This window comes from Megalobrama amblycephala, linkage group LG17 (genome assembly GCF_018812025.1).
Source record: "Megalobrama amblycephala isolate DHTTF-2021 linkage group LG17, ASM1881202v1, whole genome shotgun sequence".
NCBI lineage: Eukaryota > Metazoa > Chordata > Actinopteri > Cypriniformes > Xenocyprididae > Megalobrama > Megalobrama amblycephala.
The window spans coordinates 20851753-20864759 of record NC_063060.1 but is presented as its reverse complement, the minus strand read 5'-3'; the positions used below and the strand labels follow the sequence as shown (position 1 = coordinate 20864759).

General features: G+C 38.6%; 1 protein-coding gene across 1 annotated transcript in view; it reads right to left on the bottom strand.

Moving 5' to 3' along the window:
* gabra4 (gamma-aminobutyric acid type A receptor subunit alpha4) overlaps positions 1-12029 on the bottom strand; it is a 55154-nt gene extending 43125 nt beyond the window's left edge. Inside the window, exons 1-5 of the mRNA XM_048164117.1 lie at positions 11475-12029; positions 11183-11301; positions 5454-5521; positions 2773-2993; positions 2386-2468 (exon numbers count right to left, since the gene is read on the bottom strand). Of these exons, the coding sequence (XP_048020074.1) occupies positions 2386-2468; positions 2773-2993; positions 5454-5521; positions 11183-11301; positions 11475-11560 (577 nt within the window). The 5' untranslated portion in view covers positions 11561-12029. The remainder of the gene's footprint in view (positions 1-2385; positions 2469-2772; positions 2994-5453; positions 5522-11182; positions 11302-11474) is intronic.
* Between the last annotated feature and the right edge of the window lie 978 nt (positions 12030-13007).

Sequence of the window (13007 nt, the reverse complement as noted above, 5' to 3'; positions counted from 1 at the left end):
AGCTGGCGTAAAAATAATGACAGTGTCGTGTTACGTCTGTCGTCATGAAATGACGTTTGACTGTCGTTACCAATCAAAATGCGTGTTCATTTAAATGCAATGTGTGGACTTCTTAGACCATTTCTCTTATCTCCATTTAGCAAAATTTAGCATTTTTTTATTAACGACTACACCCACCCCACCCCTAAACCTAGTGATTTATGCTGCGTTCCAGGCAGGTTTTTGAGCCCGCAAGTCACGATTTCAAATCACGACTCACGACTTTGTAGCATTCCAGGAAAGTCACGCCAAACTGCGTAAAAGTGTAAACAAACCAACATGGCGGACCGTACGGGGCTTATGCTCATTAATTATTTCTATCGCCAAAGGTGCTTACTCCTTGCTTATTTGAGGGAAACGGAGGAGGAAAACGGCGCATAAGGCAAGAGAAGCTGTTATACCTTTTATTTTACCGTGCACTTGCTTAAACATGGCATACATAGGGGCTGCCATTGTTGTTTCACGGACTATGTGACGTCAGAACCCGTAACTGGGAGTACATCGATCTGGTACGAGTTCACGGGTGGAAAGTCACGGCTTTGACTGCTGTTCCAGTGCACTTTCACGGGTAGAAGGTTGGAAAAACACGGGTTACGGGTTGCCTGGAACGCGGCATTATAGTGCATATACACTTTATGAGCACATGTGTTCCTTGGGATCGAACCCACGATCGCATGATCACATGATTGCATATTGTTATATATTGCAATGCTCTGCAAATTGAGCTACACGAAACCTGAAATATGACGCAGATATAAGGGAACAATGCATTAAAATGAAAGTGTCCAGTTGTCGATAGGGGCGCAACTTTAGTAAATGCTCCTATGGGTCATATTTCAGGGAAGTGACAAACAACTTATATAGGCGTATTGGTTGGAGAACATGTTGTCCAAATCTCACTGTTAACTTTGCTTATTAGCATGCATATTACTAGGAGGCTGTTTATTAGTACTTATAAAACATATATTAATGTCTTATTCTGCATGACCAAATTCTGCATCCTATAATCCTACCCAATACCTAAACTTAAAGGATTAGTTCACTTTATCCTCAATCCATCCTATGTGTATATGACTTTCTTCTTTCTGATGAACACAATCAGAGTTATATTAATAAATATCCTGATGTGTCCAAGCTTTATAATGGCAGTGAATGGGGGTCACGAGTATGAAGCTCTTGAAGTGCTTCCATCCATTATAAATATACTCCACACAGCTCCGGGGGGTTAATAAAGTCCTTCTGAAGTGAAGTGATGCATTTGTTAAGAAAAATATCCATATTTAACAAGTTTTAAAGTAAAATATCCAGCTTTCACCAGACCGCCTTCCCTATTCAACTCACGAAAAAAGTGTAACTGATGTCGCGTCAGTTACAGTTTTTCATAAGTTGAATACGGAAGGCGTAGGATGTAGCATAAGTGTTTTGAACTGTGTGAGTTTTACACTTTCTTCGTAAGTTTAATAAGGAAGATGGTCTGCTTCATACTTCACAAACGCATAGTTTCGCTTCAGAAGGCCTTTATTAACCCCCAGAGTCATGTGGAGTATGTTTATGATGGATGGATGCACTTTCTTCAGATCATACTCATTGGTCCGATTCACTGCCATTATAAAGCTTGGATGTGTCAGGATGTTTATTAATTTAACTCCGACTGTGCTCATCAGAAAGAGGAACTAATCCTTTAACAAAACTAACTATTAATAAGCAGTAATTATGGGTTTACTGAGGCAAAAGTCATAGTTAATAGTTAGTTAGTAATTAGAGAATTGGACCCTGAACTAAAGTGTGACCCTTTTTTGACCAATCGTACCAAACCGTGACCCCAAAACCGAGGTGCGTACACTTCTGTGTACCATTACACCCCTAATATATATATATATATATATACAGTATATATGTCTCCTTTCTTATGTTGACTTCTCCAATTTTCATCCTAGAACGCATTCGAAGGGGAAAAAAACCAATGCAAGATAACAAATAAGCAAGATAAATCATCAATAGTTTTGATCCTTTTTCCTGCCTTTTTTTTTTTTATTTTCTGTCTTTTTGGAGTACACTAGCATATACTGTAGATGAACTTAAATTCTTATTCATAGGGTCTCTGCTCACAAATTAAAAAAACATTCTCTTCCCCGTATGAATTGTTTAGTCAACTGACAGTGAAGAGAGAGAGAAATCCATTTTTAAAGAAGGGATTACTTCAGTGCTCTTCAAGAAACAGTTCATAAGTAATGTTCTTCAAACCTCAAACATGTCATAAACTGCCGTGTTTTCAAATCATGCTTTAGTGTTTTGTGGGATGAAAAAATCAGCATATATAAAGTATAATAATATAATAATCCTCACAGCTGCCGAACTTCAAAGGGCAGGAATGGCCATCCATCGGGAAATTGACGAGTCTCATCGGGCATTCTGCACTTATTGTCAATCTGTGGAAAAAAAAAAAAAAAAAACACAGATAAAAATGTTTAAAATAGTGAGGGTGCAATGTCCACCAACACATTTGAAGGTCTTTCACCAAGTAAGACATGGAACAACATTTCTAACAGCTATCTAGTATTGTAGGGTTTGCCTTAGAGGCCGGGACTGAGGCTTCAACAACTTTAATATCAACCTGCTATTTTTCACTGAACACAAATGTTGTTGCAGGACCAACAAAAGATGATCAAACACAGCCTGCCAAAGTCTTTTCAGGGTAAATCGGACTCAGGACTGGACAGATGCATGCGGTACCTCATAGTGTACAGGATGGTGCCATTCTTCATGATTCGGAAAAGTCTATTGGGCGCCGTCATGTTGTGAGCCACTGATCTTTTGCCATTCCGGAAGAACGTGTCAGGGGTCCAGACTTTGGTCACCATCAGGTTATTTAGCCTGAGGATCTCCACTGGGCCGTCATATTTCAACCGCCTATCCACCCACGTCTGGCGGAAGAACACATCCATGGTGTACTCCTGGAAAAAAGCACAAATATAGAGCAGTCAAAACTGCACGCAAATCAATCTGACTTACTCCTGACAGAAAGCTTCATTAGAGAGATTCTGTAAAAACCAACAAAAAAATCCATCATAATCTTGCAAAAACATTGTCTAAATACTTAAACACTTCCCCTCATGCTGAGAAACTGTTCCCCTGACAAATTCCCCAAACCTTTAAAAACAACATAAAATCAAAATAATCCCTATTTACTTTTTAAAGAAATGCCTCAAACTATGCAGATTCAACAAAATACAATCAAATATGCAATCAAAAGTCAGAGGTCTCAATATGAGTTGAAGCATTTCTAATCCAAGAAAGAATTTACTCTTGTAACCCTTGTAACATTGTAACCCTTAAAGCATAAAATCAACCCATTTACTTTTCAAAGAAATCAAATTTTCAAGCGATGTCTCAAACTAGGGATGCACCGATACCATTTTTTAAGGACCAAGTAGGAGTAATGATACTTTTTTCTAGTACTCGCTGATACCAATGCCTATACATTTAATTTCTCTCTCTTTTTTTTTTTTTTTTTTTTTGGTGATGTTGCAGTTTTCCAAGCACAACACAGTGAGACTAATGAATGTAGGACAGCTTCTTTATTATTACTTTAATGAAAAAAGTAATAATTTTGTGCTTGTCACAAACTTAAAGCGCAAATTTCACATTGTCCAATAACCTTCAAAGGGCATAATTACCAATATATATAATTGTTGTTATATAAAAGAAATTTTCAAACAAATTACAAACAATACAACAAATACTATAGAGATACAAAATTAAATAAACTTGTTTTTCAGATACAGTAGGTTTATTTACCATGTATACATTTATTTAACTATTTTGTTGTTTTATTAACATTAATGACAAATATAGGTTACGGTCCCTTTAAGACTGAATCCATGGATACTGACACATATCCTGTTTTCACCCAAATGTTTACATCCACTTAAGCCATAACCGACTGTATTTACGTGAGATACTCCACAAGATGGACATTTTGACAACTATGTGTTTGACCATTCAGGCGCGAGGAGAACTGAGTGCGCGCTGTCTGAGAGAACTGGGATCGCGTGCAAGAAAGAGAGAGAGCGCTTCTGGACTGAGTAATTAAGCGCGATTTTGCCTATCCCGCCTTCGCTAATCGATAACGAATTGTGATTGAAAGCATGCATTTCACAATGTGTGTGTTGTCATCATTCATTTTGAAGTATTTCCACACCTCTGAGGCTGACATTGTTTCTGCTGCTGCCGCCGGTGTCTCTGTGCACGGAAAATTCTGTCAGTTACGTCACGTGAGGTATCGGTTTTTGGTATTTTTACGAGTACGAGTACAAGTACATGAGCTTGTTATCGGTGCATCCCTATCTCAAACTGTGCAGATTTGCCACAATACCAAATTATCCAATCAAAAGTCAAAAGGTGTCAATATGAACTAAAGCATTTTTCAGCAAATTCATCCAAAAAAAAACTCTAACCCTTAAAAACAACATAAAATCAAAATAATCCATTTTTACTTTTTAAAGAAATGCCTCAAACTGTGCAAATTCGACCTGAAGCATTTCTCAACAAATTCATCCATGAAAAAAAAATTATTTGAAAGAAATTTACCTGCAACCCTTTAAAACATAAAATGAACCCTATTTACTTTTCAGAGAAATAAAATTTTCAAACTGATTTGCCAAAATACTAAAGTATCCAATCAAAAGTCAAAGGTGTCAATATGAACTAAAGCATTTCTCATCAAATTCATCCACGAAAGAATTCCCTTGTTTAAATAAATAAATAAATAAATCCCCTGTGAACCTTATAAACAACGAACGAACCCTTACTTGAAATGTCATGGTTGTGTTCTAAACCATTAATCAGTCAATTTCATTCTACTGAATAACTTTTATTTTCATGGTTCTACAACAAAAACCAAACTTTCTACACTTCTGAAACAACTTTTTTTCTTTTCCCCAATGTAATCAACATGTGGACTGGGGAAGAGCCAATCAAATCATACTAGAGAAACCAACTGAAACGGAACATCACGGAATGCTTTTTAATGCATTATTTTTGCTGGTTTTAATATTGTAGGTTCCAATCTGAGCTGAACACTATTTGTGGTCACATTTAGCACTGTTATGCTCTTTTGCGAGGTGCTAAACCTCACAATGCTCTCAGGGGAAAATCCCTGCCAAAATTGTTGACTCAATCACATTTTTTTGTTTTGTTTTGAATCTCTACCACACTGTACTTGATTCACTCTGACTAAGCAGATAACAGCACCTTGCATTGATCTAAATGGCAAGCTGCCTGAATTATTTAGTTTAATAATATCTCTGTGGACGGATATGACACCTTATATAACAGCTGCTCGTGCACACATACATGTACACACACGAATCCAACCTGTTCACACATAATCATTAACATCTCAGAGCACTCACCATCTCCACGTCGGAAACTGGGCCAAAACTTGTGACGTAAATATCGGTCTTCACTTCTGTCACTGGACCTGGACAGAAACAGGAATCAATAGAAACTATGATCATAAGCCTCTTATGACTAGAAATAGATCTGAAAGAAATGTTTACAGAATTTATGTGATCTTATAGTAACTTAGTAGTCATAGATATTACGAGTGAAATAAATGGATTACCACAGAAATGCTTTCGCTTTTTTTGCCATCAAAGTCAACATGAAACCATTCTCAAGCCATTTGACTTGCTTAAGAGAAAAACTATTGAACAGGACTTTATTTGAGAAATTCATATGATGGTGTAAAGTGTATTTCATATCAGAATGGAGGCCGAGCTGAATGTGAGTTGCAGAAGATTAGAAAATCCATCATTTGCTAATAATGGTGTAATCTTGTTAACCGGCATTAGATAACCACATAAGAAAGGCTGGATTGCCTAGAGTATGGTGGCCTAAAACAATGGCTGCATCCAAAATCGCATACCTCCTTACTATATAATAGGCGAAAGACAGTATGTGACAAAAAAAGTATGTCCGAAGTACATCATAAAAGAGTAGGCAAAAAGTACCCAGATGACCTACTACTTCCGGCGAGATTCTGAAGTGCACATACGATGGACACTTTACCATCCCATGAGGCAACGGGAGAGGATTTTTGAATGGAAGTGAAGCTACGCAACTGACACTGGTAGGTCACATGATAATGACAGCATGGTGGATGTAGTATATCCAGATTACATTCACACTATATAGAACATACTTTTTTAGTGGTCGTGAAGTAATAAATTATTCAAAATATGTATATACTCAAGAAAGTATGTGATTTTGGATGCAATCCATTGACTAAACAGCTTTTGGCTATTGGTTAACATTAACTAGCAACCCACACAATCACATAGTGTTCACACTAGTAGTTCGGTTCTCTTGGTTCTTTTGGTCTGGACCAAAAAAGAAAATTATACATTTTAGTCCTGGATCACTTAGCATTCACAGTGTCAATTTTAACATTGAAATACAAAAAACAGCTTTTATGACGACTATTTTGCGACAGATTTTACCAAACATCCAAAACAATGCAGTGTGCTGGGCTAAATGCGCTTGTTGTTTGTGTGTATATATGATCAGTGTTGGGGGTAATGCATTACCAGTAACTAGAATTACGTAATCAGATTACTTTTTCCAATGAACTAGTAAAGTAAGGGTGCGTTCACACTTGTCATGTTTGGTTCGATTAAAACAAACCCTGGTCCGATTGCGCTGTTAGTGCGGTTCATTTGAGCATGTGTGAACGCTGCCATCCGAACCCTGGTGCGCACCAAACAAGCGGACCGAGACCGCTGAAAAGATGGTCTCGGTCCGCTTCCAAACGAACTCTGGTGCGGTTCGAATGATATATGAACGCAACACGGACCAAAGACATGTAAACGAAACAAAAACAGGAAGATGAGACCCTAAAAAGGACAGAATCCTCACGCGTATCGGTTTTTCTTGTCATAGTCGCGAGTTTGCCCATCACAGACATCAGCAGCGCGTCTCCACGCAACAGATTGTTTATGTGTGTGACGGATGGATTCCCGCCGCTGTTTTGACTACTTTACACATTTTATAAGCTCTTCACGAGTTCCCAGCTGGCCAAAATACCATCATATGCAGGCTACACACACACAACAAGCACATTTACCTCAGCACACAGCATTGTTTTGGATATCCGGTAAGTTCCGTCTCAAAATAGGCAATACGTCATAAAATCGAACAATCAGGTCGTGAACCCTTTGAGTTTAGGTTCCGTATCGTTTGGTTCGGTGATAAAATTGCCAATCTGAACACTAATCGGACCAGGACTAAATGTTGTTTTTTTCTGTTTTGGTTCGGACCAAATGAACCAAACGAACCTAACTACAAGTGTGAACACACCCTAATAACACATTACTAGTAACACAAGTAATTCATTCTTGTAAAAGTAACTTTCTCCAACACTGATTATGATGTTATTTTTTTACCAGCCGAGAACTCACAGAAAGCTTAGAAAATGTGTAAAGGAGTCAAAAGTTCCAGGAATTCCTCCGTTGCACACACACAAATGAATATCTGTGGCAAAGAGATGGTGGTTCTGACAAATGTACTGAACAGTAATGGGCAACAAAGCTCCTATGACGAGGAAAAAACAGATGCTTGAACTGTATTCTTTCTAGGGTCACATCTTGTGACATCACATCCTGTTTTTGGTTTGTCTGCTGCATTATTTCAGGCGAACCACACCAGAGTTTATTTAAACCCTGAAAAGGTGGGTCTCGGTTCACTTGTTTGGTACGCGCCAAGGTTCAGATGGCAGCGTTCACACTTATTTAAATGAACCAAACTAACAGAGCAAGTGTACCAGAGTTTATGTTATTCAAACTAAACCTGCCAAGTGTGAACACACCCTAACTGACATCAGCCAATAGGAAAGTCATTTCAAAGGCAGATTAAGCAGATTATAAAGACTTTTCTTAAAAATAACGTACACTGTCAAATATTGCACAATATGACCGTGAATGTGTATTAGGAAAGGAAATGGGCTCAGTTTGGATTTCTTGTTGACTTTTTCTCAGACTAAAATCATTTATCATTTATTTATCTACTTTAATCAAATTCTAGTGGACAAACAAATAAAGACCAAAAGTGTCACTGAAAACAGACTCGGGCACTCAAAACTCTAAATCACATGATTAATCATTGAATCGTCTCATTGGCTTAACTCGTGAGGCTTGAACTCCTAATGTACTAGAGGCTCTTTGATAGATGCTTGAGTAAATCACTTGAGAGTGAAGTGCCTTCAGTCAAACACAAGAAAATGGATTATCTGTCATTAAACAGACACTCTGAGCATCTCTCACAGTTGACAACCATGAATCTTACAGAAATATGAAAGACAGGAACAACCTTACTCAGTCCAGTGCACACAAAAATCACAACAGAGATCTCTTTATATATTTTAATTGTTTTTCCAACAGCGATGAGATGAAATAAAGAGTAAATGGAGACTTTTGCTTAGATGTCCAGCTTTCAGATTTTTCCATGTGTCTACACTAGAGTTTCAGAAGAGATGTCTCAAACTGTGCAGATCTGCAAAAATACCATAGTGCACTCTTAAAAATAAAGGTTCTTTATTGGCATTGAAGGTTCCCTGAAGAATCTTTAAAATCATTGGAACTTTTCCATTCCACAAAAGGTTCTTGATAGTGGAAAAAGGTCTTCAGATTTTTAAAATGTTATCCACATTAAGAAAAAGAAAAAGGTTCTTTTAGGAACTGTTCACTGAAAGGTTCTTTAGGGAACCAAAAATAGTGGTTATATGGAATTACTACATCAACCCTGCTTTGGAACCTTTTATTTTTAAGAGTGTACAACCAAAAGTCAAATGTCTCAATATAAACTCAAACATTTCCCATCAAATTCTTCCAAAACCAAATGATCTGAGCTGCTTTCCTTATTCATATTTTATACTTTTACTCTATGACAATTATTGTCTCATTCGTTTCTATTATTATTTATGTAGGAAATCTAGGAGAAATAGAAGACAAAGTAAAATTTAATTTAAAGAAAACTGAGAACTTCACCATGTTTTTTTTTTTTTTTTTTTTAAATGTTCTTCCAAAGCCATATCGTAAGTGAAACAGTTCTGTCATGACAACTCTTGGAGTGTTTGGCATGGTAATGGGTATGACAATGTTGTGTCTTGGCAGAATAGATCTGCTACGCTGCTGCTGCTGCTGCTGTTGATTATTGCTGCTGCTGCAAAGCAAGTACGGGACTTGCTACTGCCAATACATACACAACACACTGCTGTGAGCAGGTAAGACATGCTGCTGTACAATATAGCATACATGAGTTACCCATAGCAGATCTATACAGGTGGAGCTGGGGAAGGTGGAGGGTTTCTGCACTGCTAAGGCAAATGCTACCAAAGTATTTTGAAGTTTGAGCACGCAAGCTCATTGGCTACTGATACAGCAGGAACCAATCAGCTGTGCCCTATAGATAATGATGTGATTACGAGCAGGTTGAGTTAAAGGACCTATTAGCCTGTGCCAACTAGAGTTTCATGACAGAACTTTGTATTTCATAATGAATTCAAATGTCAAGCTCTAGAAAGTACCAAAAAAAAAATAAAAAACTTAAGTGTCATAAAATAGTCTATATGACTCATGCTCTTTGTTCAAAGTCATCTGAAGCCATAAGACTAACAGAAACACAAAATTGAGTTTGTCATATACAGAAAACCAAATACAGAAGACCTGAAATGTAGTGCACAAGTCTTATGGACTATATTTATGGTGCTTTTTGTCACAAGCAACATGAATAAAATTGGCTACTTTTTTTGTTCCACAGAAAAAATAACAGCATATTGGTGGGGAAAAAAAAATGACAGAATTGTCACTTCAGGCTGAACAATTACATAAGAGGCTACAGTATATGGTGAAAAGTGCATTTCTTAAGTCTCCTCGTGGCACAACAATCAAATGCATTTCTGACGACAACAACCAGGCCAATGGTACGAGACGCGCCCGAGCCCTAATATCTATCATCTCTGAAGCACTACATTCTTTGGCAAGGGCAACTCATGCGATCCTACTAGAACTGTGAACCCACACCATCTAGCTGAGAGCTGATCAAGCCCCTCCAGCCTGATCCAGCTCCGCTCGAGAGCTCTTGTCATGTGAAGGTGGGTGTGCTGCTCTGTTTGGAGAGATGTGCTCTCTGCCTCTTCACTAAAGTTACATAAAAAAACCAGAGCTCCATTCCCAGAGCTCCAATCACATCCCGGCATTACGCATAGAGATCCACAGTCTTTGATTTGATTATTTATTTCTTGACTAAAAAAATGAAATGTGGAAAAGGGGAGAGCGGAAACTGTGACGTGTGCAGCAAGTCTTGATGTTTTTCTTTATATAGTAACTTTCATCAATAAGTCATTAATCAATATTATGTAATGACTAGCTATATAGGACTATGAAAACATTTAATTCCATTTTTTTAACTATTTGCATGCACACTAACTAATGACATCTGGCATTATATAATCTAATAATGTTGTTAATGAAGATATAAAGTGTTACATTTCAGTTAAATAAAACAGAACTTTAATTTCCAGATCTTTTTGGTTATTTTTAAATAAGGGGTTAATACTGAAGTTTCAGGCACAGTGACCTTCGTAATATCTTTTGGGCCACTGTACACAAAACTAGAGCAACTATACAATTCTCTGCTGACCACCAACTATAACAGCAGCGCATCACTTGGCTCCGCAAAACAGGTTAAAACACTAATGCGCGCTGTTAATGATAGGAGGGCGCGGGGAATGTTATCGGTTTACGCACACAAAGCGAACATCTGTACTCTTCCTACTTAAAATGTGCATTAAGCGGATTACATAACCAAACTCGCTTAAACATCCAAACGGCACCGATCTAACTGATACATAGAGAGCAGAGAAAGAGAGTGGGCAGCAAAAGGACATTTGGAGTTGGCTTACACCTCCATCTCCCCTCAGAGGACACCAGCCCTCACCAAACAAACAACACTTAGTAAACAGCATGCGACCTGCATAAAAAAAAAAAAAAAAACAACATTTGGAGAGCATGCTTTGCGCAAGAAGCTTTAAAAGCACTGTGCGCCTTTTTTGGCCACATGATTGTCGAGATTTTTTGGCACGTACCCCCAAATCCAGGTCGGAGTCTGTTGTCGTATCCATCCAGGAGTCGGTCCAGAATGCGCGTGAAATTTTCCGGGTATAATTTCTCATCCTTTCTGATCTGTCCAGATATTCTCTTTATGCTAAAAACAACACAGAGCAAACTGAAGCATTTTAACATAGCGCACACAATAAATCTACGCCTATTTTCGTATCAATCAACAGCACAAACAGTTCAAAAACGCCCGAGTTTGACGTTTGTAACCTCGAGGCGTAAAGATGCCATGCGTAACGCTCACATCCAGTTGGAACTCACCAAGCCGCCACACAGAGAAAGTAGAGGAGAGTGGAAATAGAAGTGGGGTACATCGCAGTCACCATCTCCTTCTTGGCAGAAACCATGTTTACATGCCATTCTTTAAGCCTTCTTCACATTTCCCTTCGCCAAACGTCCCGAGGAAAGATCGAGGAAACGTGCGGCAGCGCGCAAGACGCGCTTCACCATCACCCGCAAAGCAGTGCCAGCGAAGCATCCAAATCCAGAACTCGCTCTGCGCCCGATGGATCGCCTACATCCCAACCCCAAACTCAGTGGTTAAGAGAAGCATATGGTGAGGCATCCTGTGGAATCGTGCGTCTCGCTGTGAGAAGGTTAGAGGAGAGAGAGGAGGACGCGCTGGGTTCCTACACACTCGCATCAGTGCCAAAACTGGGACGTGCGTCCGACGCGCAACATACTCACGAGCGCACTTAAGAGAAGTGTGCCCGCGAACACTTCACTTTGGTGATGTAGTGGCGGCATTGCGCATGAACTCACTTTAGCAATTGTCATGTCCGATCTTGCCCGTGGTAAACTTTGACTTTGGGGGACGGGTGTTAATTGATCTTGGCAACTATAAATTTGAATTCTGAGGTTCATTGAATATAATTAATCCCGTTTGCATTTCTACATTAACAGTTCCTGCTCTCAGGAAGGAAAAAAAAAAAAAAAAAAAAAAAATATATATATATATATATATATATATAAAACTTATTTGGGACTGTAAATATTACAGCATATAGAAATGGGTCAGTGTTTGTCGCAACGTTACACACATACAGTCACACTGTACAGGAAGTAGGACAAACCACACACAGCTTCTAAGATACACCTGGGACAGGACAAAGTCTTCGATGTAGTATGCGTGCGCGTACGTGTGCGCTCGCGTGCCCGGGAAGAACAGTATGTTTGGAATTCCATCCTGGTTGGCTCTTAGATGGTTCCCGTGAAAAGAAAAGCTAATTAACTCTTGTCCAATTGTTTTTGATAGCAATCATACCCACCGATCCTTATCAGCACAAGCTGACATACACACACTGCACACGCATAATAACTCCAGTCTGTCAATATCACAGCCTATATAAAGCATCAGATTTGAACTGATCCAGAATCAGCTGCTGTGTCATATTTAGTTGGCTATAAAAAGCTAAATCTTATCCTCAATCAGCACTCTTGCTCTGGTTTATCGCGTATGATCTGTGGGCAGCTGCGGTGGCGTATTCGCCGGCCTTATTCGCAGGTTGTTCGCGTGCGAGAAAAGCTTTTAATAAACATAATGAGCTAGAGATGGCACTCTAGTGTAACATCACTTATGAATATGTGGTAAAATAATGAAGATTAAAGAATTCTATTAGCCCTCCATGTGCTTTTGAGTGAAGAAACCAGCCAAGAGTTTGTGGAGCTGTGTCATCCTCTTCATCGTGGAGTGGGCAGAAATGTTTAAAGACGCTACTCTTTCTAGTTACATGTTATGCCATAATGCATTTTTTTTTTTCATAGTGATTATGATTTAAAGAGAATGAGGCTTTG